The 24,158-nt window shown below is 40.5% G+C and overlaps 1 protein-coding gene across 15 annotated transcripts in view; it reads left to right on the forward strand.

The window, feature by feature from the left end:
- zmynd8 (zinc finger, MYND-type containing 8) overlaps positions 1 to 24,158 on the forward strand; it is a 145,056-nt gene that overhangs the window by 77,060 nt on the left and 43,838 nt on the right. For 11 of the 15 annotated variants that reach the window (XM_048549866.2, XM_048549865.2, XM_059652748.1 and 8 more), the window contains 2 exons: positions 22,659 to 22,877; positions 23,546 to 23,659. In XM_048549866.2, coding sequence (XP_048405823.2) covers positions 22,659 to 22,877; positions 23,546 to 23,659 — 333 coding nt within the window. The remainder of the gene's footprint in view (positions 1 to 22,658; positions 22,878 to 23,545; positions 23,660 to 24,158) is intronic. The other 4 variants (XM_048549862.2, XM_048549863.2, XM_048549870.2 and 1 more) reach the window with 2 other exon arrangements.

The following is a 24,158-nucleotide window of genomic DNA, read 5'->3' on the forward strand; positions in this document are numbered from 1 at the left end:
GTACAACCACCTCTCCTAAATCCCTAGGGCCTGATGTAATGTATCCCAGTGTGCAATGGGAGGTGATGGAAGAGATTGCTGGATCCCTAATGGAAATATTTAATACTCTGCTGGCCACAGATTAAGTGCCAGATGACTGGAGGAGAGGTAGTTTGGTTCCTTTTTCAAGCAGGGTGGCAGGAATAGACAAATCAATGACTGTCCAGTTCGTCTGTTGTCAGTGGTAGGGACATTCTTGGGGGGAAAAAAAAAATTCCAAAGGACAGGATTAATCAGTACTCGGAAAGGCAAGGGTTGTTAGTACAGAATTGTTAGGGGGGCGTCCTGTCTCAGTAATTTGAGTTTTTTAGTAACCGTGATTAAATGTATTGATAAAGATAGTTCAGTTGATGCGGTTTAGATCGATGTCGGTTAGGCCTTTGACAAGGTTATGTCAAGATTATGGCAAATCTGCCCCATCCCTCAACTCCCCTTTCTTGCCAAAAAATAAAAAATAAAAATAAATAAAGGATGAACTAAGAATTTGTTTGTAGTTCTTGTTTTTAGACTGGTATGAGAAGGTCCCAGTGGACTACATAAGCAAGAACATGGAGTTCTTGGTGCCATGTCTATCATTTGTCCCTCAACAAATACTGCAAAAAAGATACATTAGCCATCCATCTCATGGCTTGTTTTACTTTACTTTTGAAATAGATATGTCTGCTTTGTCCTCTGCATAGAAGGAAGTGGTATGGATTGACAAGGTAAGAGAGAACGGAATGTTTAACAAGTTAGCACATAGGATTCAAAATTACCTTGCAAATAGGAGGCAAAGGGTGATGGTTGTGAAGCCTGTGACCAGTGGCATACCACATGTTTGGTGCTGGGACACTTGCTGTTTGTTATGTAGAAGGTATAATTAGTAAGCTTGCAGGTGGCATGAAAATCTGGGGTGTTGTTGATGTTGTGGAAGATGGTCTGAGGCTACAGTCTGATATTGATCAGCTGATAAATTGGGCAGAGCAATGGCCGATGGAATTTAATCTCGATAAGCGCAAGATAATGCGTTTTGGGAGGCCTAAAAGTGGAAGGATATACACAATGAATAAAAGGTCTTGAGGGAGCACTGAGGATCAAAGGGACCTTTTTGATGTAAAGGTCCACAGATCCTTGAAGGTGTTGCCACAGGTAGATAAAGTGGCCAATAAGGCATATGGGATGCTTGCCTTCAATAGCCACGGCGTAGAATATAGGAGCAACGAAGTCTTGCTACAACTTTATAAAACATTGGTTCAGCTATAGATGTGTGCAGTTCTGGTTACCACACCATCAGAAGGATGTGATTGTACTGGAGAGGGTGCAGAGGAGTTTCAGCAGGATGTTCCTGGGATGGAAGGTTTCGGGTACAAAGAGAGGTTAGCTGGGCTGGGTTTGTTGTCCTTGGAACAGGACGCTGAGGAGATCTGACTGAAGTGTACAAAACTGAGCAGTATAGCCAGTAGATCAGGAGAATCTCTTTCCCCATAGCAGCTGTGTCTAATACCAGAGGGCATAAACTTAAGGTGAGGAGCAGGTGATTTAGAGGAAATTTTGTGGAAGAAGTTTTTTTTACTTAGGGTGGTAGATATATGGAACATGGGCATGTGGTGGAGGCGAGTATTCTCGCAACATTTAAGAAGCATCTGGATGAATACTTAATGTCAGGTTACAGTAGGCTTTGAACCAAGTGTCAGTAAGTGGGATTAGTGTAGCTTGATGTTTGTTGATCGACGTAGGCTGCTCAGCCTACCATGTCTATTTCTATGCTGTATGACTCTGACATATTGTACACAGAGTTTAATATATAAAGTTTCTCTGAGAGCAAAGAATGTTTTCCTTGCAATTAATCATCAGTGACTGCTGAATAATTTCAGAAACTGTAAACTTTTAAAGAATTTTCTAAATAGCAAAAATCATTTTTTACATTTAAAAATTGATTAATTCAGTCAGCAACAAATTTGAAAGGACTTGTATTAAAAAGGTTGCTTGGCCATTCGTACTTAAATCCTGAAGGCCATCAGAAGTTGGTGTACTTGGTTGTGGATACGCATTTAGTCCATTCTTGTTAGGAAAGTAACCTTTTCAAGTAAGAGTGCTGCATGAACTGCAACAAGATTAATAATAACTGCGAGGTTTAACAGTTTTAGCTTAACTCTGTTACCCTAACTATCAACACCATCCCTCTAATATTAAGCCAGTCCGTTCCCAACCTTTGACATATTTCATTCTTGGACAAACTTCCAGCCTCATTGTAAGACTGACTATTTCCACTTCGTGGTATGATATTGCCTGACTTTTCCCCCCTATCGCAGTTCATCTGATATTGAAATCTTTGTCCATCCTTTGATTATCTTTTGGGTGTGCCTATTCCAATGCATCCCTGGGCAGTCTCCCACGTTCTAACGTCTGTAAGCTAGAGGTTATCCAAAACTCTGCTCATGACTTGACTTGCAGCTAATGCCATTCCTGCATCATCTGCATGTGCTCTGACTTGCATGAGTTTGTGATCAAGCAATATCTTGACTTTAAAGTTCTCATCCTTGTTTTCCAACTACTCCATGGACTTGCCCTTCCCTATTTCTGTCATTCTCTTTAGCCTTCTCAAACATTGTATCCCTCTAATTCTTCCCCCTTATTAACACCCAGTATTGTCACTCCACCATTTAATGGCCTTTTAGTCAGTTGCCCAAACCTAAAGACGTGGATTTCCCTTTCTCTCCCTTGCGTAACTCCTTGTAGGCATTCCTTAAAACCTATCCCTTTTGACTAGCCTTTAGTCATTTCACCCGTTATCTGCCACTCCATGCCTTCTTTAATGTTCCTGTGATGTTGCTTGAGATATTTAATTATATTAAAGGTACTGTCTAAGTCATTTATGTGCAAAGAAAATCGCTGATGTATAAAATTGGTGTTACTTATATGCTTCTGATTTAGTGTTTCCATCAGGAATTGGTTTAATTCGAAACCCCAAATGCTATATTATTGTGTTTTGTTAACTCTCTATTTTTGTGGTGGTAAATTGCTCATCGTGAACGGGCTGATGTAATTCCACTTGTGTTGTGGTATGTGTAATTAGACTATCTTGTCTCAAAGATGGCAGGTGTCTTTCATTTCTAACAGTCTTTCCATTGTGAAATTTTAATTTGTAAGATCTTGCATTATTTTGCTGTTGCACTTGTTAAAATAGCTAACTTCAAACTACTTCTCAATATTTTATTAGGTTTTTCTGTAGAATTGTATTATCCGGCATACACAATAAGGCTTCACTTGCATAATTTGCTCGCCTCAGCATGAGAGGTTGGTTTGCTTTAGGATGCTGTGTCTTTGTTCACTGGGCCAAACTCTAAACAGGTGAACTGTCTAGTTTTCATCTGATATACATTTAAAGGTCTTTGCTGGACCTGTGTCTTTTGCTTTTTGCAAATATATTTCTGATAAAGAGAGGATGATACTAATTTGCAAACAAAAATTCCAGAGCTAAATGGTGAATTGGTGAATGTGTATTGTTCTCCAATTATTTTGGAGTTCAGTTGATGGGAAAAGTGGTCCATTGTGTGATACACGATGGACTTTAATAATCTGAATTTTAATTTCTGTTACTTCATAAATTTTTACAGCATAGTGATTTTTTTTGTTCTATTGTTCTGGCTTTGAAATGTGTTAATTTCATGACTTGCTTGTCATCAACTTTAGAACATCATATCAGAACTTTGACCAGGAGTAGGCATCAGCTCCTCGAGCCTGCACCATCATTTAATACGATCATGGGTGACCTCATCTCGGTCTCAACTTCACTTTCCTATCTCCTTTCATCCTTTCAACTCAATACTAATATCCCTCTTAAATTTGACTTGAGTACATTTACAGTCATAAGCTGAAAGTAACAACCTTGCACATCAGTGGAAAATCTACATTTGCTTTCAACCTAATGGTTTTTCATTATTTCCTTTCAAACTTTATACTGCTCTCTTTTATACAAATTCAGTGTTTTATAGTTCTGACTCGCTGGAGTAAAGTGCTGGAAATCAAGCCCTGCTACTTCTGGAGTGGTCACAAAAGTTAAAGATTTTAAAATTATGCCAAATTTCCAATTTACCTGACTTTCAGATTAGGTTGATAGAGAGCATTTTTTATGTTTCTGTGCTGAACAAGAATCAATATTTATTACAGGTAAGTAGAGTCTACTTACAAGTTACAACATTAGAAACTATTGGCATATCATACTACCAATTAAAACTCTAATCTTCTTTATAAACATCCACCTTGCATACAAACAGGGTTAAATAAGCTCTGAATGGAGGGGAAAGCCTGGAAACGCGGTTCTTGGCCTTTGTTTCTAGGCACGGTTGTTGAGGTAATCTTTGATTCTTCATCTGGCCGGCGCATTACTTCAGTTGTTTTTCTCTGGGTGCTCCCTCTGCATGGTAAGAGATACAACATAGCTAGCTTATTTCTAAAAGGTCTGACTTGTCAGTTAAAGGTCACTAGCTTATGACAATTGTTGCAGGCAAGATAAACTGGTTTTCTTCAGGATCATAATTTTGACTGTAGAGAATAGCGAGACTGCTCCTGAGCTAGGGAAGAACTGAGTACTTCTTTCTCCTTCGCTCTCTGTAACTTGTTACCAGAGCACTAATCACCCTTGTTGGCGGTCCAAAAGGTCTCTGACACTGATGGCTGGTCACTAGTCCACAGACCAATCTACTTTTTGCCAGCAAAAGCTGTATCTGTACACCACCTCCATTACAAATTGTCTCCAATTCACCTTCAGTTACTGCTGGCTCAAACAAATGTTCACACGATATCTACCATGGATGCAAGATACTTGTTTTCAAAATTGTATCCGTGCTTTCAAACTGTTTGTAAACAGCCTTTTACAAATTTCAGCCCACAATGATACAAAAATAAAAAGGCATAGTCTTGAGTTGAATGTTCATTCACAGATCGGGTGCTGATCAAGGGGGCTGTTTGGATGGTATCCAGTTCCTTCAATATTGTTGGAGGTGAACTTGTCCAGGCAGGTAACGATTATTCCATCACACTCCTAACTTCAGCTATGTAAAAGTGCCTGTAATCTCAATTGGTGAACAATTTTTGCCATTGACTGTATTCTTAGCTCACCACCTCCTTGAGGGCAGCTCCAGTTGAGCAATAAATGCTGGCCCAGCTAGTGATGGCCACACCCTGAGTGAATAAATTATAACAAATGCAGTCTAGCTGAAATATAACTTGCTTGATCTTTCACAGATCTAGTAACAGACGATGAAAGGTGATCTTTATCTAGGTTGCAAAAAGTTTCATCTGGAATATGTATCTGTTTGCCTTTGATCAATTTATGAACTTTGCCCATGTGACGGAGGAATAATTCAGGTCAGCTCTGAGTAGGACAGGCTTTGTGACCATATAATTTGTAGCCCATTTCAGATGTTTTCAGATGTCTTTGGCTTCATATCTGGCATTACTTTCTTCCTTTTTCTCTGCTATATATTACAGTTAATTTAGCTGCTTTGCTTTTTCCACTTGCATGAGATTTTTACTTTGTCAAGTCCCTTCTTGGTATATTTTTGAATGTCCAATGATTTGGCTCTTAGTTTGCTTCAGGACATTTTTCGTGTTTTCAATAAGTTACAGAGACTCAACATTTATAGCTATGGTTTCATCAGGATCATGATCCTGAGAACACAAACATTTGTGGGTTTGATCTGTCACGATATTGTTCTGATATAGATAAGCATATGGATGTACATGGAATAGTGTAGGTTAGATGGGGTTCAGATCGGTATGACAGGTCGGCACAACATCGAGGGCCGAAAAGGGCCTGTACTGTGCTGTAATGTTCTATGTTCTCTGTTCTGATATACTCTGGTGAATAACAGTGTCAGTCTTACCTTTTATGTCTCATACTAAAGACCCAAATATTGTCAATGCTTCATTGCTAATTTTGTTGTAATCTTGATATAATTAGGCTGCTTAATGAGAAGTAATAAAATCTTCTGATTCCACTGCACTCCCCACCCCATTAGAACAGTTTAACTACAAAAGCTTTTACCATTGGTTGCTAAGTTATTTGCCATCTCCCGCTTTGCTGTGATGTGAATGCTGCATTTTCCAAAGTGAATTCCAGGAACTGTGACAGTTTAGCACTTATTAGTTCCTCAACTTTTTGAGTATATTGCAATTAAGCAAAAATAGTGCAAGATCTGTATGATTTAAAGTATTAGGATGAAAAACAAACTAGGTAGCTGGAAACTGATTTTTCTGCAATCAAGTATTAATTTTTTCCATTCCAGTTTTTGTCCCAATTTGTGTACCTGTAACATTTTTGTAATTGAGTTGAGTTGTAATGAAACTAATAAAGACGTCAGAGCTGAATGTACTATTTATTGTCAATCCATTTGTGAGCACTGTCTGGTGTCATTCATGCAGACATAGTGGAGGAGGGAAAACTCCTGTATTTGGCAAAATTTTATATGTAAATGAAAACATCTAGATTGCACTGATTTTAATATATAATGATCAAATAAGTAAAATTGCACTTGTTCCAGTACTAAATATTGAGTTTTCAATATCTATGATGTAGCCATCCAGTATATTTTATAGCACATCACTGAAAGGCAAAATGAGCTTTAATTTGTACAGGGCTTTATGATATTGGACTTCCCCAAATGCAATACATCTAACATATAAATGCAACAGCCAAGCTGTGTATAGCATATCCCCTCAAACGGTTTTAAAATGAACTACCACTTTGATTCATATTGTGGGAGGAACTTGAAGAGCTCCTTTTGTCTTGAAATGGACGCACTGGATATTTTGTATCTGTCTGAGGGGCAGAAGGGACTTCTGTAATATCTCAAAGAAATTGAAGTACTGAGGCTGTTTTAACACAGTGTAGAGCTGGAGGAGCACAGCAGGCCAGGCAGCATCAGAAGAGCAGGAAAGTTGACGTTCTGGGTCAGGACCCTTCTTCAGAAAATTAATCTGGCAGGAAGCTAGCGAGGAAATGTAAAATAGACAGGAAATGTTGCTACAGGTTAAAGAAAAATAAACTACAGTGAGTGGTCCTCTAAAGAGAGTGAATGGGGAGTTAATATTAGTTAAAGAAGTGGTGGATGAAATGATCAAGGATTTTTTTTATGTTTTCATGATAGGCGATACAAAAAAATCTCATTACCATGTATAAATCAGGAGGTGATAGGGATAGAGGAAGCTTGAAACTATCATCACCAAGGAAGTGGTCAATAAAAACCGAAAGAACTGTGGATGCTTTAAATCATGAACTAAAACAGAAGTTGCTGGAAAAGCTCAACAGGTCTGGCAGCATCTTTGTAGAAAATTCAGAGATACCTTTTTTCGGGTCTGGTGACCCTTCCCCAGAACTAATGGCAGCTGGGAAAATGTCGGTTTATATGCAGAAAATAGGGAGAGGTTTGGGGTAGGGAGTAAATCATAGGATAGAGCCCAAAGAGAGAGAGAGCAGTTGGATTGACCAAGGAAGTGATAACTCCCTGACTAGGAGGGTGAATAGTTGGTAACAGGGATTGTTAAGGACGAACAACGGGTGTGTAATGGCAGGCTACGTGATAACAAGGCCTGGTGTGTGGGGTAGGGGTCTAGGTCAAGGGAGACTTTAGGCCCTAATAATATTGAACTCACTTTTGAGGCTGGAGGGCTGCAGGGTCCCCAAACAGAAAATAAGGTGTTGTTCTTCTATGTTGTGTTGAGCATCACTGGAACACTGCAGCAATCCAGAGAAAGAGATATGCCAGGGAACAAGGTGGTGTGTTAAAATGGCAGGCAACAGATAACTTGGAGCCTTTTTTGCGACAGAGCGTAGATGTTCTGCGAGGCGGACACCTAGTCTACACTTCATTTCCCCAATGTGGAGGAGACCACACTGAGCAGCCTTTAGTGGGGAATGGACGTGTAAAGGGATTGGACATCTATGGTAAAGGGGCGGCAGCTGGAACCTGCAAGCTGGAAGTGTTGAAATCCGCACAAGGCATCAGAGGAATCACAGGTGTATGTGGGTGTGAATTGGTCCAGGGGAGAGAAGACTGAGTCAGTGTAGGAAGAGATGAGTTCTGTGGGGCAGGAGCAGTCTGAAGCAGTGGTGCTGCCCGGACTGTCCTGTTTGTGGATTTTTGGAAGGCAGTAGAAGCAAGCTGTGTGGAGCTGAGGGACTATCAGCTTGGAAGCAGAGTGGTGGGGAGGTGGGGTGGTGGCGCGGCAGCAGAAGATCATTGGCTTTTTGAGGTCAGCTGATATTTACAGTAGTTGCGAAATAGTTGCAGCTTTATGGCCTCCAAACTATGGAATAACTGAGTCTGAAGGTGACAATTGCTTTGATCAGGGTTTCAGCAGCAGATCGACAGAAATTGAGGAAGATATGGGCAATGAGGTGCCAGTAGACAGACTTTATGATGGAGACCACATGCAATTGTAAATGTCCCTTGAGATCAAGTAGGATAACAGAATTACGTCAAGTTACGTGACACCAGGTTATAGACCAACAGGTTTATTTGAAATCACAAGCTTTCGTAACATGCCCCACGGTCAGGTGAAGTGAGAAAGAAGCACACAAAACACAGAATTTGTGCACAGAGATCGATCATGGGCAGAGAGATCAAAAGACCACATAAATGGTGTGACTGGAGTGCCGAATAGTGATCCAAAGTGTTAGACAGTGTGAGTAAAGTGTCAACAGCTGAATCACAAGCAAAGGAATGAACTATAATCTGATTAAATGAGACACAGATAATTACCAAAGTATAAAAAGGTGGTGCTGGAGACAAACCGAATGACTGGAATAACATGATAGATCTAAGAGTCGCATGCCGAGGGTCTAACCAAAGTCCTAAGTAATCCAGAACTGTACAAGCTAATTAGAAGCGGAGGCATAGAACATAGAACATTACAGCACAGTACAGGCCCTTCGGCCCTCGATGTTGTGCCGGCCTGTCATACCGATCTGAAGCCCATCTAACCTCACTATTCCATGTACATCCACATGCTTATCCAATGACGACTTAAATGTACCTAAAGTTGGTGAATCTACTACCATTGCAGGCAAAGCATTTCATTCCCTTACTACTCTCCGAGTAAAGAAACTACCTCTGACATCTGTCCTATATCTTTCACCCCTCAATTTAAAGCTATGCCCCCTCGTGCTCACCGTCACCATCCTAGGAAAAAGGCTCTCCCTATCCACCCTATCTAACCCTCTGATTATTTTTTATGTTTCAATTAAGTCACCTCTCGACCTTCTCTCTAACGAAAACAGTCCCCAGTCCCTCAGCCTTTCCTCGTAAGACCTTCCCTCCATACCAGGCAACATCCTAGTAAATCTCCTCGGCACCCTTTCCAAAGCTTCCACATCCTCCTTATGCTGCGGTGACCAGAACTGCGCACAATACTCCAAGTGCAGCCGCACCAGAGTTTTGTACAGCTGCAGCATAACCTCTTGGTTTCGGAACTTGATCCCTCTATTAATAAAAGCTAAAACACTGTATGCCTTCTTAACAGCCCTGTCAACCTGGGTGGCAACTTTCAAGGATCTTTGTACATGGACACCGGGATCTCTCTGCTCATCTACACGACAAAGAATCTTACCATTAGCCCAGTACTTTGCATTCCGGTTACTCCTACCAAAGAGCATCACCTCACACTTGTCCGCATTAACTCCATTTGCCACCTCTCAGCCCAGTTCTGCAGCGTATCTATGTCTCTCTGCAACCTACAGCATCCTTCGTCACTATCCACAACTCCACCGACCTTAGTGTCGTCTGCAAATTTACTAACCCATCCTTCTACACCCTCATCCAGGTCATTTTCATAAATGACAAACAGCAGTGGACCCAACACCGACCCTTGCGGTATACCACTAGTAGCTGGTCTCCAGGATGAACATTTCCCATCAACTACCACCCTCTGTCTTCTTTCAGCAAGCCAATTTCCGATCCAAACTGCTGTATCTCCCACAATTCTATTCCTCTACATTTTGTACAGTAGGGATGATCTTGGCAAGATATTTTCATCAATGACATGTTGTTTGCAGCCTGGAACATGGTATAGTGTCTCTGCTCCGGGGATGTACTGGATAACAAACTGTCCTCTCTTGGTTGTGTCTTATGAGGAGGCTGTTGCGGTTTTTCGCTGTGGCACGTTGAAGCTGGCGATTGAGTTGAGCGTCATATCCTGCTCTTATGAGGGCATCCATCAAAATCTTTAGGTGTCTGTCACGTTCCTCCCCATCTGAGTAGATCCTGTTTATGCACAAGGCTCGTCTGTATGAGATAGCTTCTTCAACATGTTTAGGATTGAAGGTAGAAAATACAGCATTGTGTGGTTGTCTGTGGGTTTGCGGTAGAGTGAGGTACTGAGATCTCCATGCTTGATGGAGATGTGTGTGTCCAAGAATGATATCGAGTCTCTGAAGAATACTTCATGGTAAGTCTGATGGTGGGATTAAACTAGTTGATATCACTATGTAGTCATTTCAGTGATTTTTCTCCAAACTACCCCCTACCATCACCACCCCATCCCCCCCACCACCCCAAGTCCAAAGGAAGGAAATGTCGATGATTTGTATGTAGTGTGTAACATTGGCTGGAGGCCCTGTGCAGCGAAGAAATCTTGCTCAAATTTGCGCATTAAAATGATGGCATATTGGGGTGCACATTTGGTCCCGATGGCTGTTCGTATGGTATGTTCTTCGGAGCCTTTAATATGTCATCAATGACAACGGCATCCCATCAACATCATCCCTGCGCCTCTGCTTCTCACCTTCAAACAGCTACCTTTAGGAGAACATCAACCACAACACCCTATAGCCCTGCCATGGCAACCTCTGCAAGATCTGTCAAATCATCGACATGGATACTACGAACACCACCCATCACATTCACAGCAGATACTCATGTGACTGGGCCAATGCTGTCTATCTCAAATGCTGCAGGCAACAATGTCCAGGGGCATGGCGTCATGGTGAGACCATGCAGATGCCATGACAACAGATGAATAGACACTGCACAACTATCGCCAGACTGGAATGTTTCCTCTGAATTGGGGAACACTTCAGCTGTCAAGGACTTTCAACCTCTGACCTTCGGATAAACATCTTGCAAGGCATCCTTCATAATGCACAACCAACACAGAATTGCCAAGCAGAAACTGATAGCCAAGTTCGGTACCCATGAAGATGACCTCAGCTGTGATCTTGGGTTCATGTTGTGCTACATGTGACCCCACCACATTTTTCTTTATCTGTAAAATATTCGTGACTGTCCAGTTTTGTCACCATTACCTGGATAAATTGTTATGATCCATCTACCTTAATTAGTTTGTACAGTTTTGGATCACTTATGACTTTGGTTAGTCCCTTGACATGCGACTCTTATGCCTATAATGTAATAGGACAAAAGAGATATACGGCACAGGAACAGGCCCTTCTGCTCTTCAAGCCTGTGCTGATTATCATGCTCCGACTAAACTAAAAAACAAACCCTTTAATCCATAATAATGGGAACTGCAGATGCTGGAGAATCCAAGATAACAAAGTGTGGAGCTGGATGAACACAAACGTCCGCTTTTGTGCTCCCGAGATGCTGCTTGGCCTGCTGTGTTCATCCAGCTCCACACTTTGTTACCTTTAATCCGTATCCCTCTCTTCTCTACCTATTCATGTAACCATCCAGAATCCTCTTTTAAATGTCACCAATGTGCCCGCTTCCACCACCTTTTCCAACAGCGCATTCCAGGCTTCTACCACTCTCTACATGAAAATCTTTCTTGTACATCTCCCATAAACTTGCCCCCTCTCACCTTGAACCTGTCTCCCCTTGTAATTACAACTTCAATTCCTGGGAAAGAATCTCCTGACTGCCCACTCTATCTATGCCTCTCATAATTTTGTCAACCTCTATCAGATCTCTTCTTAGTTGCTGTCTTTCCAGTGAAAAGACTAGGATTGTTTTTAACCTTTGCTTATAGCCAATGCCCTCGAGACCAGGCAACATCCTGATGAACCTTCTCTGTACTCTCTCCAAAGCTTCCACGTCCTTCTGGAAATGTGATGACCAAAACTGCACACAGTACTCCCAAGTGTGGCCTGAAAAGGGTTTTTTTTATAGCTGTAACATGTTTTGCCAATTCTTATATTCCACACCCTGTCCAATGAAAGGAAGCATGCCAAATGCCTACTTAATCACCTTGGCTTACCTGTATTGCCATTTTTAGGGAACTGGACCTGCACGCCCAGATTTGTCTGTTTGTTAATATTTCTAAGGGTTCTGCCATTTACAGTATAATTCACACCTGAATTTGATCCTCCAAAATGCATCACCTCACATTTTTCTGGATTAAACTCTGTCTCCCATTTCTGCGTCCAAGTTGCCAATCTACCAATATCCTGTTGTATTCTTTCACAATCGTTGGTGGAGTTTCTGATGGTACCAATCAGGCCCACCCACATTTTCCTCCAGATCATGTATATATGCTGCAAACAACGGAGGACCCAAGACTAATCCCTGTGGAACACCACTAGTTACTAGTGTCCATTCTGAAAAAAAAAACACCCTTCCACCATCACCCTCTGTCTTCTATGACCAAGATAGTTTTGTATCCATCTGGCCAGCCCCCCCGAATCCCATGCGATTTTAGTTTTTGTACCAATCTGCCATGTGGAACTTTATCAAATGACTCGCTAAAGTCCAGATAAACTACATTCACAGCTCTTCCCTCAACAATTAACTTTGTCACCTCTACAAAAACTTCAATCAGGTTGGTGAGGCACGACCTTCTCCTTAGGAAACCATGCTGCCGGTTGCTAACTTGTCCATTTTCTTCCAGTCATTTGGTTTATCTCCAGTACCATATTACTTTTAATTTATTGTTGTTATCTCTGTGCCTCACTTAATCAGATTGTAAGTCATACCTTCGCTTGTTATTCAGTAATTGACACTTTACTCTGTCCGTCTAACTCTTCGGATCACCTGCAGGGATTTAATATTTGGCACTCCACTCACCATTTGTATGGTCTTTTGATCTCTCTGCCCTTGATCTGTCTCTACCCATAAATTGTGTGCTCTGTGTGCTACTCTGTCCCTTCACAAAGGGGCATGCTCTGAAAGTTTGCGATTTCAAGTAAACCTGTTGGACTATAACCTAGTTCTGTATGACTTCTGACTTTGTCCACCTCAGTCCGACACCAGCACCTTCACAATCTAGTTCAGTCTGTGTTGATGGTTGGATGCACAAAATTTACAGTGGTGGCTGCCAAGCTGACTGGATATCAGTGGGTTGGATCTGGAGGATTCATGGGGGCACAACTGAAATCTCATCAGCATACATGCTGAAGCTTTCCACCTGTTCCCTAGGAGAGTATGTGGTTTTGGAAGTGAAGGGAGCCAGGAAACCTCACTGCGACTTCCCAAGATATCTGGGGTTGGAAAGAAAAGCCATTTTTGCACATGCTCTGGCTGCTGTCATATAAGTCAAAGTGAAACCAAGTGAGGACAGTTTCACTCAACTGAACAATTGCTTCTGGACATGTGTTCCATAACTGTAAGACTGTCCTTTTTAATCTGTTCCCGGTGGACACTCAGCAACTGGGAACTGTGATGCACACTTGACTGCTTCAATAAAGGTGATATGACCTTGATCCTTCCGGGTAAGTGGACAGTGTGATGCCCCAAAAATTGGAGGACTAGGTAGTGTTAGAATTGATCCATGTCTATGATGAACTACTTTTGAATTCTACATACACTGCATATAGTCTAAACACAGAGCTGATGTAGTAGCAGTAGTCACAAACAGAACTTTTTGTTGGGATTCAGACTGGCTGATATCAAGTTACAATTGACTGTTAGTCTTGCTGAGTGCATACAAATCGATTTTACTATTTAGTAATTACCATTCAAGCCATTTTATATTCATCTTTTTAGGCCAACGTAGAATGCATGTAACGTAGTGAATGAGATTCATTGGTGCCTGCTAATGTTTAATAGTAAACATGAAGTCTGTCTACAGACAGTAATGATTACAGACAGTATGAATAAGGCTGATATTTAGATTCATTCTCTAATCTCAACATACCTACTATACCTGTTCTGCAGCATTACTTATTCTTTCTTTAAATTTCAGTTTCAGAATCCATGTCTCTTCACCTTGTCTTTGCTTTCTGCTTTATTTTAGAAAGTTGGAGTATAGATGCAATGACGTTTTTAAAATCTCAAAACTTGTATTTAGCAATAAATGCAATGAGGCATGATTTTGTAAACTTTCGTGATTACTTCTTTTGCATTCTCTAAATAAGGAGGAGAGCTGGGTTTGTGTGACTCGTAAGTTCTGATAGATTAATTTGTGGTTCTGCTTCACACTTAAGTGATTTTTTTTTAACATGCCTCATTGGAAAAATGCTTGAAAGATTAGATACATGTTAGCTTAATGACCAGTGATTTGCATCATGTATTTGCACATACCCGTGAAAATCTGCCTATAAATATTTGGTAGCAACTTCAACATTTTCAAGTCTTCCAGTTGTTCCCATGGCAGTTTAAAAATTCAGCTCATTATACAATGATAATAATGCCAACCGCAGTGTGTAGCAAATCGAGATTGGAATAAAACTAGAGTATTTTTTTCCTGACACAAAGCAATATAGATTCACAGTTTTTATTTTAGTAATCATTGGAGACTTGACCTTAAAAAGGTCAGCTCTCTTGAAAGACTATGGATTGAATTTCCAGGGGTCTCCCAAAAATGTAAGGGGGCGTGATTAACCCTGGGTGTGAGGGTATGCCAGAAATCTGTTCACACTAATTGAAACCAATTCACTCTATTTAAAAATTAATTTAGTGCTTGTCATCATTCTTTTAAGAAAAGTGCCAGGGATGTCATTTATTATCTTGTCCTGTTGGCTGAAGCCTGAGAGAATATGCAGTGGGCAGGGGATTTGCAGAACACAAAGGGGACTTGGCTCTAGGGTGTAAGTGAGTGTCCAGAACAGTGTAGAGCTGTGCTCTCCGATGAAGGGTCTCGGCCCGAAACGTCAGCTTTTGTGCTCCTGAGATGCTGCTTGGCCTGCTGTGTTCATCCAGCTTCACACTTTGTTATCAAGGAGAATGGACGTGTTTGTAATTGAGTTTTGAATGGAATGTGAAACCACCTGTCATTGCAGGACAGAAAAGCAGGAGATAAGGCTGTCAAAGACAGGTGGCCACCTAGCCAGAAGGAAGGCTCCAGCTGGCAATGGGAAATGGCTGTCCGATTTTGAACCATTAATTAGGACAGAAATTTCTTGCAGGAAATCACCTGATGATGACAAATCCAGTACCATGAGAGATAGTCACTGATGTCTCTGACGTACTCATTGCCAAAAACACTGGCTGTTGTTGTGCCCAGTTGGTGGCCAGTAAAGTCACTGTGCACCATGAACATCGTCACTTCTGGCTCCTTCCAATATCAATGTCGATCATAGTGGCAGCTTGCAAACAGCTGCACGTGATTGCAGTTTGCTTGTCACTGTTTAAGTTTGCTTACAGAAGCTAGATGGCTCAACTGTTAAGGTTTCAGTCTTTGACCGCCCAAGTTGTCCATGACCACAGCAAGACTTAACTTCTGTTTGTGCATTTGTTTAATTGGCTGCTGCAATAATTCCATCCTCACATATGTATTGCCTTAGTTTCACTCTCAATCATCAAAATGCACGAATGGCTGAGGAGACCAGAGATGGCTACTGACCTTTCTATGGGAGCCTTAGACAAAGATGCAGTCAATACAACCAAAGTCACTGCCTTGAATGGGTCATTGGGCTTCTGAAGATGCAGATCTGCTGTCTGGATCAGTCAGCCGGAGCCTGCTGTTTTGATGTTCCCACTTGGCAATATATAGCTCTCCAGACAGAACTATGGGATGGAATTTGCATCTGGGTCAGAAGGTCCATCTATGAACATGACCACTGCATTACAAGAACTCCAAACTACACCTGCATGTAAACTTGTGGATAATCAAGTGACAACAAAGTACGTGAATGCTAGTCCATTTGATCCACATCCAATTAGAAGCCTTGCCACTAATGTGACACCTCACCTGAGGCTGCCAGCCAATTGGCAGCTTTTGGCAGTTGAAAAGTGTAGCTAGAGACCTCCGCTCTGCAGCCATTGAGTTGCACAAGTGAATAGATTTTTGTTTTTGTTGTGGGGAATGGGGACGTGTGGAGTGGGTCAGGGTGGTTAGAGGCACGAGCAGGCTGATGGCTTTTAGGGCCCAATGACCCTGCCCCCAACCCTCCAATTTTGCCTGGTTAGGGCACATGGAGGCCTCCCCACAATCCAGCAGGCAGGTTGACCTGGAATGAAGGCAGCATCGATTTTTCCCTAACAGGGAGGCCAATAATGGGGCCAGTGGCAGGTTAAGATTATTTAGTAGCCATTCAAACAATCACTGAAGAGTCTTAATTAAGACCTTGGGGCATGGGCGGGGGAAATGATGGCCCAGCAGTATTAACTCTGGACTCTTAATCCAGAGATCCAGATAACATTCTGGGAACTGGGGTTTAAATCCACCACAGCAGATAGCGGAATTCAAATTTCACTGGAAAAAAAATGTGGAATTAAGAATCTAATGACTATGAATCCATTGTTGATCATTGGAAAAACCCATCTTGTTTTACTAATATCCTTTTAGGGACGTAAGCTGTCATCCTCACCTGGGTCTGACCTACCTGTGACTCCAAACCCACAGCAATGTGGTTGACTCTGCCCATCCCAGAGAGCAGGTCAATAAATGCTGGCCGAGCCAGCAGCAGCCATATCAAGTGAATGAATGCAAAAAAATTAGTGGTGGGTGCAAAGGTTGCTGGTGAACTTTCTTGGAATTTGGAGGTGGCAAAAAGGGGAGTTTGTCACTCTGCAGGGTCAACCCAGCCAATTATTTGCCTTTCAGGAAAGAGAAATATTGTCTCTATTTTTTCCTCCTCTGTTAGATCAACAGTTGATACCAATAGGTGAAGTGAGTGAGCAGGAAGCTGTTTGAAGCCACACACGTATGTCATGAGTAGATATAGAAGCAAGTTTTTGGAAAGACCAATCTTAGTTAGATTTAATACATTTTTAGCTCTCCTAACAGTATTCATCTATAGATCATCTTGATGTATGAAGGGTCGTGACCAGGAATAGCAATGACAAGACTAATGTGAGGGAAGGGGCCAATATGAAAAAAGTGAACACTGTCAGAAATGAAACCAGTGATTAGTTTGAAAGAAGTGATCCAAGTAAAAATACCAGTGCAAGTGATGCAACAGACAGTTTGCTAAAATACGTTATGGCATGCGAGCAGGTTCCAAAGGTTATGAGAATATCAGTTTACATTATATACTGACGTGGAATATTTTCAGATTTCTTTCTGTATTCTCCTAGTTTCTTCAGTTAATATTTCTGACTTTGAGCCACTGGATGATGATTTGCTTAAAAAGTTTCAACCGAATCACGCTATTTTTGAACATCTTTCCCCTTTTGCCCAACCATTCTAGTTCTACCCAACCATTCCCTTCAATAGAATTGATTTCTCTGACTATTCTCAATTTGTCTGTTAGGTACTTTGCCAACCTGTATGGGAGTCATTCACAAAGTTAGTTCTGGAAGAAGTTCAAAAGGTTTTCATAGATGGATGTGTTGTGTTTTTAACCTGCATGTCAGTCACAGTGTTGGAACTGATACAGTCACAGTGTTGGAACTGATACATCGGATTTGCTGAGGTAGAAGGGAGTATTTTCATTCAATCAAAGAGGCTGAAATCTTAATCATTGGTTTGTGTTATTTGCTTGTGGATTGAGCCATGTTGCAGAACCCAAGGGGTGGAGTTATGGAAGTTGAGACTGTAATAGCATTTCTCCCCACCATTTGGCAAAGGCAGGTCAGCAACCACTACTTGCGATTGTGATCATTTGTCATACTGGGGTCACATTAAAACTCTGGCAGTCAGTAACAATGCGAACTGGAACTAAACACCTTGCATTTGACAGCACCTTGGCTCAATGCATCCAGTCTCAGCTACCTGAACGTTGACGTGGTACCATTGACAGAGCTCTCTTCAGAATTCGCCCTGGGGGTGCAGACTTCAGAATTCCCTTCTGACAGGGGCTAGATTTTTTGCTTAGGAAATTGTGTCTTTGTGGCAAGTGTGCACAGATATGTTGCTTAAGTACCCTTTGCATAAACCAGAAGGTCAGAATGTTCTGGCTCAGAGTTGTTAAAAACTGGATTTGATGTAATCTAAAACCCTAGCAAATCACTGGTATTGCATTGTAAACTTGGTGAAAATTCCAAGACTTATTTAAACTTTCGGCAATAATGTTGAGGAGAGAAAAGATACATGTCTCACATTTTAATTATTGAAGTTTTCTGGTTTTCCACTAGCCTACCTTGAACTTATTGACTATTTGTTTTATTGGTTAGAAAACTGTTGGAATGGGAAGCAAAAAAGCCGAGATGAAGTCTCTCTATGTGATTTCATGATGCTCTTTTATAGTGGGTTTGAATTTTGGATTGTAAATATGCATGCATTGTTTTGAATAATTTGGATTTGTACCAGAAATATCCTGAATAATTGCTTCCAGGAAAAATGTAGTCAGGTTTGGCCACCTTGTAATCAATAATTTTACAAGAAAAACATATGGATGTCTCCAGCATTTTATCAACAGCAGTTCTGCGCAATGACCATACGCAGTGTAACTGTTTAATGTATTTTGCCTCCGATGTACTCTTTCCAAACTTGCATTGGAAATTGAAGTCTCTGTTTCAGACATGAGCACTCGTGGTGTGGGAGCAAATTACTGCAGATGCTGGAATTTGTACTGGAAACAAAAAAAAAGATGATTCTACATGAGATAAAGACAAAGTATCATCTGGACTCAAAATGTTAGCTTGTTTGTTCTCCATGGATGCTGCTTGATTTGCTGTGATCTCCAGTATTTTATGCTTTTGACACACTCGGTGTGTATGCTTCATAATAAGCCATCTCCCCATGGCTATAAATCACCAGTCTGCAATAAATTCTTAGTGCTTTTGATTTTGCTTTTCACATCTCCAAAATGCCTCCTAAGCACTTGTGTTTGTGTGTTTTCCTTCTCTAAGCTTTCTATTAGAACTATAATCTTCACTTGTCCACTGTAAGTCCTATTTCGTGCTGAGGAAGGTATTTTTTCACCCAGACCATGTTCTCTTTCTTTTAATCACAGTACTGCATGGGAATTTCTTTGTTAAAAACAAACAGGTGAAATGTAGCTCAATACCTGCCTGTCTTTAATAAGGCTGGTATGGAACATAGATTCAAAAAGGAAGAGTGAGTACTTGGGGCATATAGGCAAAATATGGTTTACTGCAGTTGACATAAGGCCAACTAATTTGATAACTATTTTCAAAATCATACTAAATCTGTATGTAGATAAGCTTTAAACAGCAGTGATTTTTTTTCCCTGTTGCTTTCGGAACTGAGCCAGAATAGAGGACACACATACTTGATTAAAATAGAACTACTGTTGAATCTCTTATTCTTCTACCCTCGTCTCGTCACTCAACTCTTTCCCCCACTCAAAGCAAGTTAACCTTGCGTTTTCTCTAATATTTTAATGCTGCTGGTGTGAAAATAATGACAATAGGTAAATCCGACTTGTTTACTTTTTAAAGCACTTCAATTTTTCCATTTCTTCTGGATATTACTGTCATATGTATAGTTAATATTCTTCATACTTCAGTGATTTTTTTTGTGAGTATTTGTAATCAATGCTGTCTTCAAGTGCATTGGTGCAACCATTGAGTGCAGTAAGATTCATAATTTACAAGAAAACAAATGCTCTGCGCACCTGCCCATAATTTCAGTTGTAGCTGGGAGATAAAATCTTCATGTTTTTTGACTGTAGCTCCACCTGAGAAGAATGTAACGGGATGATTTGTAACCTGGAGAAAGAAAATTAAGTAATCATGAAATACAGTAAACTTCATTTTACTTTGAACATTTTCCTTGAATTAAATTTGAATGTTTTCATTGCCACTTCAGCCTGGGGACCACCTAAAATTGTCAAGTTAGACACCTGCTTACTGCTGAATTCCTGGAATTAAAACCCCTGTGTAACACACTTAATTCACAGGTGAATAGACAGTCTTGGCCAATATTTTGGAAAAAGTTTTTTTTTTCAAAGGATGTCTGTGTCAATGGCATTCAACCATTTGTTGCCCATCCTTAAATGCCAGTGAGTGAGTGGCTATCTGGGTGATTTTTTTCAGAGGGCAGTTAAGAGTCAACCATACTGCTTTTCCATATAGGTCAAACCTGTTAAGGACAACAGATTTCCTGCTCTGAAGACAATGTGAACCAGATTAGTTTTTACAATAAATTTAATGAAGGTTTCATGGGCATCAATGCTGAGACTTGTTTTTAATTCCATACCTTGTTGATTTGAATTCAGATTCCACAGTTGGCCATACTGGGATTTGAACCTCTGCTCCCAGAGGATCAACCTGGGCCTGTGGAGTTCGGATCCAGTGAGGTGATGGCCTGGTGGTATTATCACTGGACCTTTAATCCAGAGATCCAGATCATGTTCTGTGGACCTGGGTTCAAATCCCGCCAAGATAGACAGTGACATTTGAATTCAATTTTTAAAAATCTGGAATTAAGGATGTAATGATGACCATGAATCCATTGTTGATTGTGGGAAAAACCCATTTGGTTCACTAATGCCCTTAAGGGAAGGAAATCTGCTATTCTTACCTGGTCTGGCCTATATGTGACTCCAGGGCCACAGCGATGTGGTTGACTCTGAGCTGCCCTCTGGGCAATTAGGGATGGGGAATAAATTCTTGGACACTGTGTGGCAGTGTTCTTTCAGTGTAGAAATAGAATATGTTTTTGGATTTATCAGCTGAATAAGACAAATCAACCAGCTTCAAATAATTTTAACTTGCGATGTATAAATATGTTCAAAGGGTCCGCGATGATGACCTACATAGATTAGGCCAAGAGATTTAAAAACCTGCAGCTCACAGGTAGATTTTGAGAGAGAGAAAGAGGGGGAGTCAGAGAGATTAATAAGGAGAATTCAGCAGAGGTGCCTAAGCAATCAACAATGCCTAATAGGCCAGAATTGGCAGAGCACAAATTTCAGGGAGAGAGGAGCAAGAATGTAAATGGAGCTGAACATGCAAACACAAGTTATTTTGCGGCATGGAGGGAAGCTAATTTAGTGAGTGAAGATGTAATGGGTAGGACTTGGTCATGCTAACGGAGAATTTATAGGATTGGAAGCTCAGCTGAGGATCAAACAGAATGAGGCACAAATTTGGCAATCAGAAATAGGAAGAGAGAGGGTAGAACTGGAAGCTAAGATAACGTTAGATGCCTTCACGGCAGAGATCGACAAATTCTTGATCTCAGAAGGAATCGAGGGCTACGGGGAGAGTGCAGGGAAGTGGAGTTGAAATGCCCATCAGCCATGATTTAAATGGCAGAGTGGACTTGATGGGCCGAATGACCTTACTTCCACTCCTATGTCTTATGGTCTTATAAAGAGTTTGTAGTAAGAGCCAAAGATACTGACAAATTACAGGATGGCACATTTTTCACACTTCAGCTGATTTCTGGAATATTCTAATTTCTTCTATTTCTTGAATTTTGAGCAAAGCTTTTCAAATATCCTCCTTAGAGTCTCGGTTTCCTGGTGTAAATATGTACCTGTTGAATGTTGACTTAGCACTGCTGTTAAAATGACTTAATAATTGTGAGCCTTTCAGAATTTGACTGACACAGTTTAGTAAGCCCTACCTGAATTGAATGGGTTTAATAGTGCTGCATGTGTTGAAGTGGTTGGTTGCCAGATGAACACAACTAGGAAGGGGTCCCATAGTTAACATTCAACGAAGGCGAGCAGTTAAACACCAGAAAACTTATTTCTTAAAAGAAATGTTAGTAATTTTGGCTGACTGCCAGTGAGAGGCCAAAAGTAATGTTATGTTGCTCAGAACATGCATGTTAGTATGCATTGCTAATATTGGTACAGTATTGCTAAGTAAATCTAGTCGATTTTAAAATATTTTTAGTATTGCTTAATGCATTAGATGTGAGATGTTTAAACCTTGATGTAGTGTAATTAGAATACCGGTACTTGTTAGGTATCAAATTGCATATTCAGATGGAAGGGTTTCTGTTACATTTTCATAAAAAATGTATCATCTTTCCTACTAAAATTAATAAACAATTGGACATTGCCTCTGTGCTTTTATTTTCCTGTCTCCGTTGTGCAAATACGTGTAGTAACTTTTACTACTTGTAATCTTTCATCTCACAAGACAAATGTCTGGAAAATTTAAGTGCATGTCTTGAAAGTATCGAGTACAATTGCCTGAATTTTCTGCGACTTGCTTCCTTTTTTTTAAAAAAAACAAGCCTGTCACTAATTTATCATCTCCTGAGTACCTTGTACTATTCTGGGAACCCTGTGACAATGACTGTTGTTCATGTTGCATCCTTAACCATCTGGTGTTTAGGATGAGAAGCCTAACAGAACTGGTATTTTTTTTGCACCCTAACAATTGCTGATCATCCCATTTTGAAACCAAGCCTGTTTCTCTTGCCTGCCATTTCAGTTGACACTTAGACGTGGTCCCTTTGCTTCTATGAAGCAGCCATTCACCAAAGACCTTCTTCATGTTGTACCACAGGATGGTCGAAATGACTTCTATTGCTGGGTGTGCCACCGGGAGGGCCAGGTTCTGTGCTGCGAGCTCTGTCCTCGTGTCTACCATGCAAAGTGTTTAAAACTGAACGCTGAACCGGAAGGGGACTGGTTCTGTCCAGAATGTGAGGTATGGTTAAAGATAGTTAAAACTACGGTGAGGGAAATGGGCATGAACTTGTTCAAATTCAGTTTTTTTAAATTAAGAAAGTGGGATTTTTAATTACGATTATGTGTTATAAATCTGGTTGAAGGACGCATGTAGCCACTATTCCTGGGGTAAGGTACATCAGTAACACAAACTGGTATGGATACAGGGAACTGAGTTGCTAAAGTGTATGATTAGCATTCTGTAAGCTTGGCAGAACATATGTACATCATTAACCCTTTGAGCAATGAAGGTGGAATTTCTGACCAAAGTATTCTAAGTGACTATTCCTAATCTGCAGCTGTTGTAATTTTTAATTCTCTAATTGTACTTTTTATAATCCACTTAGAAGATGAAGAATACATAATTAAAAGTGTTTCAAAGGGTTAATGCAGTATCTTGGTGTTAAATTTGCTGGCTTTGGCATTGTTTGGTATCCTTGCCATTCAGACCGTTGTGCAGTTATTGAAGAAAAGGAATGTCTATTTGGAGATTAATATTGTGCTTCCTGGAAAGCTGCAATCGACCAGTGTGACATGTTATTCTGCTGAGATGTTTCTGCAATTGATTTGAAGTTTTGTGCTCCAGAAATTCACTGTAAGCTGATTTGTTTTTTTTTGTAAATTATTTTAAATCTGTTTGCTTCACAGAAAATCACAGTCGCTGAATGTATTGAGACTCAGAGTAAAGCTATGACCATGCTTACTATAGATCAGTTATCTTACCTGCTGAAATATGCACTACAGAAGATGAAGCAGCCAGGAGTAAGTAAATGTAGCTACAATTGGAGATGCATTTTTTTCCTTCTGACTTCCTCATGCGACATACCACTGATATCAGTTGAGCCTGAATCATTGGCTGAGGCTATTCAGCTCTAATGGGGTGATTGTTCATATAAAGTGAGCAGGGAAAACAATATATGGTGAAAATTGATTTAATACAACTAAATATCATTAATTATCCTGTATCCTATTTAATAGTGATCAAGACCAAATTGGGCAGCTTGTTTTTTTTGTTTGCATTTCTAATAATTTTCAAATATAAAATGGAGTGGTTTGCAAAAGTCAAAAACTGCAGTAGCTACATGATGACCCTGTTTAATGAATCCTGGAAACAATAGAAAACAGAATTGCTAATCACTCAAAATACAAGAGACACTAATACTTACTGTTGTCACATGAGACAAACTACTTGATTGAGGATTTACTACTTGAGAGGTCCTCTATTTATGATTTGTTTAGTGGTTCCATCTCCAGCTGTCAA

This window comes from Stegostoma tigrinum, chromosome 19, assembly GCF_030684315.1.
Source record: "Stegostoma tigrinum isolate sSteTig4 chromosome 19, sSteTig4.hap1, whole genome shotgun sequence".
NCBI lineage: Eukaryota > Metazoa > Chordata > Chondrichthyes > Orectolobiformes > Stegostomatidae > Stegostoma > Stegostoma tigrinum.